This window comes from Myotis davidii, unplaced genomic scaffold (assembly GCF_000327345.1).
Source record: "Myotis davidii unplaced genomic scaffold, ASM32734v1 scaffold276, whole genome shotgun sequence".
In the NCBI taxonomy this organism is placed as follows: Eukaryota; Metazoa; Chordata; class Mammalia; order Chiroptera; family Vespertilionidae; genus Myotis; species Myotis davidii.
In genome coordinates this window covers 345,471-350,797 of record NW_006287906.1, presented here as the reverse complement: position 1 = coordinate 350,797, position 5,327 = coordinate 345,471, and the positions used below count along the sequence as shown (strand labels likewise).

Here is a 5,327-nt window from a genome sequence, read left to right as displayed (position 1 = left end):
CCTAGGTTTTGGGCTCAATCCCTGGGTGGGGTGCATCCAATTGATGTTTCACAACTCTCTCTCACTCTCTTTCTCTCTCCCTTCCTCTCTCTCTAAAATCAATATATAGGCCTTTGGATGAGAATTAAAATAAAAACCTCAGGAAATAACTCTTTGCAAAGTACATTGAGGCACTAATTGGAAAGTAAAAGAAAACAACACAAATTGAATGTATTTTTAGTTCCATAAAAATGAATCTGAGCCCTGGCTAGGTGGCTCCCCTGGTTGAAGCCCTGTCCCTACACCAAAGATGTTTCATGCCCAGTCAGGCTGTGAACAGTAGGTAACCAATCGATGTTTCTCTCTCACATTGATGTTTTTCTCTCTCTCCCTTCCTCTCCCTAAAATCGTTAAAAACATATCTTCATGTGAGGATTAAAACAAAGTAATTTGACATTTCACATAGAAATTGTAAGCCATCATATGGTTTTGATTTCTTTTGAATTTGTTTTGCAAAAGAAGTGGAGTGTTTCACTTGAATGGAAATTTTCTCAAGTTACTCCAGTACTACTGCAGGATTGATTCTTGTAGATTAAAGGAATGCCAGAGTTAGGTGCTTTATATTTTTAAAAAGATCATTATCTTTTTTTAAATGGATTTAGGACATGCAAAAACAAATTAGGAAAATGTAATCATTTCAGTATTACCAACATAGGGCTTTGTGTAATGAGTATGACATCATGACAGTGAAGTATATATTTTTAAGCTTTAAACAGGAAAAGCTTTATCTTGGTACAGCCAATAGAAATACAATATGTAAATTAACCCATGTTATCTGTATGTTGATTGGCTTCAGTTTCCCTGACGTCACATTCTCACCACCCAACAATGAGGTATTTTATTGCTGTTCGGACATCAATTTATTACTGTAAAGATCTTTATTTTTTTTCGGTTTCATTAACAGATTATTACAAAGCAATAAAGCATGGGTGAGAAGCAGACGTTTTACATTGGGAATGAATGAAAGCAAGTCTGCTAGTTTTTTTTGGAAGTGGGGAGTTGTTTAAAATCTCTTATTACCCCACCAACAAAATTCTTCCGAAATGGCAACATAAGGAAATGCATGATTCTCTGAGGCATCCCTAAAGCGCCCCGGTGTCAGGCCATGTGGTGTGCTGTGGTATCCTTGCGCCTTTTGGACGGGTGGAAGTTTTATGTATTCCTGGTATTTTTCTTCAGTAATAACAAAGGGAAACACACACCAAGTGCTTTGACATGACCAACCTATTGGTAAATCGCACTTGCAAGAAGGAAACGAGTCTGCTACTCCTGAGGGTGAAAGGCGAGGAGTAGTCGTTTACATTTTTTGTAGATTTATTGCTCTCCCCCAGCCCCCTCCCCACCCATTAACTTGCAAATCCCAAGGTCAGCGGCGCAGCTGGGGACCCCTCTAAAGAGGAAGGAGGGAAAGGTTCGCGGAAGGCGAGGGTCCGGGAAGAGGAGGGGCGGGCGCCCCGGACCAGGTGGCCTCTGGGCGCTGCCAGCGCGCAGGCGCCGCCGAGCCCTGCCTGGATGCTCAGTCAAAGCACTAAGGCCAAAAAAAAAATAAAAAATAAAAAATAATCAGCAATTTATAGAAAGAAGAAGCTATAGTCTGTCGGGATGCCCAGCACCAACAGGTAGGAGGCCAGCCTCGCGGTTAAGTTTGTGGGGAGGAGGGCTCACATTGTCGATGAAACCGCAGGTTCGCCAGGAAAGCGCTCCCCCTCCCCCCCAGGTGGGTTTTTTTTTTGTTTTGTTTTGTGTTTTTTTTTTTTACAATAAACTACATAATGGAAGTACATTCGGACAATGCATCTTCAGTCGGGCTTATTCAAAGCTCCATTTTTGGAAAGCGTTGCAAGACTGAGGACGATCAGCCTGCGAGCCGCCGGAAACAGTTCCCTTGCAGCACAGAAACAATCTTCTCGCACCATCTTCGCGTATGTAATGCATGTCTCTCCCCTCCTCCTCCTCCCCCCATTATAAATCCAGGGGTGGCGGATTTCAGGTTTCGTAATGTTGCATGATGAGATCGGTATTTACCCGGGGACGTACCAGTGGGGAAATTAAAATCATCGAAGCAGTTTTGCCTGGGTTACCGTCAGCATATTCCGAGCAAGTGGAAAGTGGCAAAGGAAATATGCTTAGTGGAAATAGCAGAGGAAGCCGATTTTCCCGGTGTGATTCCCAGGCATCTAGAAGAAAATGAGCATTTTTTTTTTTTTAACGAAGCCACTTTCGATTTGCAACTAAGATGATCAGTGTAAATGGAAAGGCTTAATTGACCAAGAAATACAGGTTCGTGTTAAATTTATTTGAATCCAGGCATCCAAGGTTTACAAATGGAAGTCCATTATTCCTCTGTGTGTGTTTTCCTGGCCAGTATTTGCATTAACCATTTTTAATAATCGTGTGTGCTTAAAAGAGGAAAGATTTGCCAAAAATGGGGTGGGGTAGGAGTGGGGAAACAAAAGATTAAATCACATCAAATCCTGGGCTAATTTCCTATTAATTTAGGAATCAGAAATGTTGAAATTATACTCTAAAGAATCAGAAAATACACTCATAATATGCAGCATGAATAGTGACACATGAGTTAAAGGATAAATATTTTGCAATGGTTCTTTGGATCCATATCTACAGGGGAGTTACCTATAAAATACTGACAGATACTAATAGACCTCAAATAAATGTAGTCTCCTCTCTGTCTTCTATTGTCAATCTTGTAGATTCCATTGCAACACTAGTGACTAATTCCTAGACTGGCATATTTTATGATTGTGGAACATTATCCCTTTTGTCCTAAAGGTACCAAAAAAAAACAAAAAACCCAAAAACGTATGTTCTCCAAAAGAGGGACATTTTTAAGTTTATCTAGCTTGGAAAACTAACCAAGCCAATTGTCTGAACTCTCAAGCAAAAATACTAAAGCAAATAATAACATTCAAAATTAAAACTTTACTTATTTCCCATAAATCAACAGCTTTATGTTAGCACTGCCTGACATCATTGCTTGTTAACTTCATACCTGATAGCTCTTTTTTCCCCCCAGATATTCTGATGGCAAATCAAATGGAAGAAAAGAGGAAGCATGACAGCAGATTGGATCGATTCTCTTTGTGGATTACATTGTCAGTAAAATGTATGGGTCTGTCTTTTCCTTGTTCTGTCTAGATCATGAGACTTGACTAAGGCTGTATCTTTATCCTCCATCCATCTATGGCGAACTATAGCCATGCAGCTGACAACATTTTGCAAAATCTCTCCCCTCTAACAGCCTTTCTGAAACTGACTTCCTTGGGTTTCATAATAGGAGTCAGTGTGGTGGGCAACCTTCTGATTTCCATTTTGCTGGTGAAAGATAAGACCTTGCATAGAGCACCTTACTACTTCCTGTTGGACCTTGGCTGTTCTGATGTCCTCAGATCTGCAATTTGCTTTCCATTTGTATTCAACTCTGTCAAAAATGGCTCTACCTGGACGTATGGGACTCTGACTTGCAAAGTGATTGCCTTTCTGGGGGTTCTGTCCTGTTTCCACACTGCTTTCATGCTCTTCTGCATCAGCGTCACCAGATACTTAGCTATCGCCCATCATCGCTTTTATACAAAGAGGCTGACTTTTTGGACGTGCCTGGCTGTGATCTGCATGGTGTGGACTCTGTCGGTGGCCATGGCGTTTCCCCCAGTTTTAGATGTGGGCACCTACTCATTCATTAGGGAGGAAGATCAATGCACCTTCCAACACCGCTCCTTCAGGGCCAACGATTCCTTGGGATTTATGCTGCTCCTTGCTCTCATCCTCCTCGCCACACAGCTTGTCTACCTCAAGCTGATATTCTTTGTCCACGATCGAAGGAAAATGAAGCCAGTTCAGTTTGTAGCAGCGGTCAGCCAGAACTGGACCTTTCATGGCCCCGGAGCCAGCGGCCAGGCAGCTGCCAACTGGCTATCGGGATTTGGAAGGGGCCCCACACCACCTACCTTGCTGGGCATCAGGCAGAATGCAAACCCCACGAGCAGAAGAAGGCTATTGGTCTTAGATGAGTTCAAAATGGAAAAAAGGATCAGCAGAATGTTCTACATCATGACTTTTCTCTTCCTAACCTTGTGGGGCCCCTACCTGGTAGCCTGCTATTGGAGAGTTTTTGCAAGAGGGCCTGTAGTACCGGGAGGATTTCTAACAGCTGCTGTCTGGATGAGTTTTGCCCAAGCAGGAATCAATCCTTTTGTCTGCATTTTCTCCAACAGGGAGCTGAGACGCTGTTTCAGCACAACCCTTCTTTACTGCAGAAAATCCAGGTTACCAAGGGAACCTTACTGTGTTATATGAAGGAGCATCTGTAAATCGTTAGCCTTCAGAAACACTGACCTTCTCTGTTAAGCAACTGTGGCCTGTAGCCATATCTTGAGAAGAAAATCAAGAATGGGATTAGTGGTTATAGGGATTTGGGGGACTTTCTGCAGTCTTTGCAATTGTTCACCGATAATCCTATTTTAAATCTCAGAGTGATCCTGCTGACTGCCCATGGAGGTTTGATACTGAGGAAGGACTAAACCACTGCCCTAAGTTTCTTTATGTGGTTGAAAACTAGGTAATGAAATTAGCAGGTGCTAAGTATCAGTGCTAAATGCTGTGTATATCACTACTTATGAAAAAAACATTTCAAAAAAAAGCTAGCATTGGACATCTTAATAAGTTAAGTTGACTTGAGGTAAATATGTTGATAACTAATTTTAGAAGTTTGAAGAGTTTAAAACATTTCATACTATTATTGTTTTGCAAATACTAAAATACTTGGGGACTTAAAGTACCATAATCCACTAAAGATATGCCATGAATTATTGAATTGTGACATTTAAAAAAATCATCTTGTAAGTTTGGAGGTGCATTCCAAAGCAGTATATTGGTTCCAATTAGAGTTTACTTTTTAAAATGTGTTTATTGATTTTTAGAGAGAAAGAAAGAGGGAGGGATAGAGAGGTAGAAATATTGATGAGAGAGAAACATCATTAATGGGCTGTGTCCTGCACGCCCCCTACTGAGGATTGAGCCACAATCCAGGCATGTGCTCTGAACAGGAATCAAACTGCTGACCACTTGGTTCCTGGGTAGACACTCAACTGCTGAGCCACACCAGTCGGAGCTAGAATCTACTTTTTAAAAATTAATACGTTACCATTACTAAATACCACTTTCCTTACCTACTAGTTAAATTGCTAGCATTGAACTGTATTATTTGATTTTTGTTGATTTGGTACAAAATTTTCCCAATTCGCTTTTATTTGGCCTGGAAGGCAACATTA

General features: G+C 41.2%; 1 protein-coding gene across 2 annotated transcripts; it reads left to right on the top strand.

Annotated features, from left to right (window-relative positions):
• Positions 1-1,516: 1,516 nt before the first annotated feature.
• GPR85 (G protein-coupled receptor 85) lies at positions 1,517-4,953 on the top strand. 2 transcript variants are annotated; one of them, XM_006759663.2, is made up of 2 exons: positions 1,517-1,658; positions 3,074-4,953. In XM_006759663.2, the coding sequence occupies exon 2, from the start codon at positions 3,241-3,243 to the stop codon at positions 4,351-4,353; it is 1,113 nt and encodes a 370-aa protein (XP_006759726.1). In that variant the 5' UTR covers positions 1,517-1,658; positions 3,074-3,240; the 3' UTR covers positions 4,354-4,953. The 2 variants fall into 2 exon arrangements, with proteins under 2 accessions (XP_006759726.1, XP_006759725.1); XM_006759662.2 differs by having other exon boundaries at positions 1,517-1,961.
• The last annotated feature ends 374 nt before the right edge of the window (positions 4,954-5,327 follow it).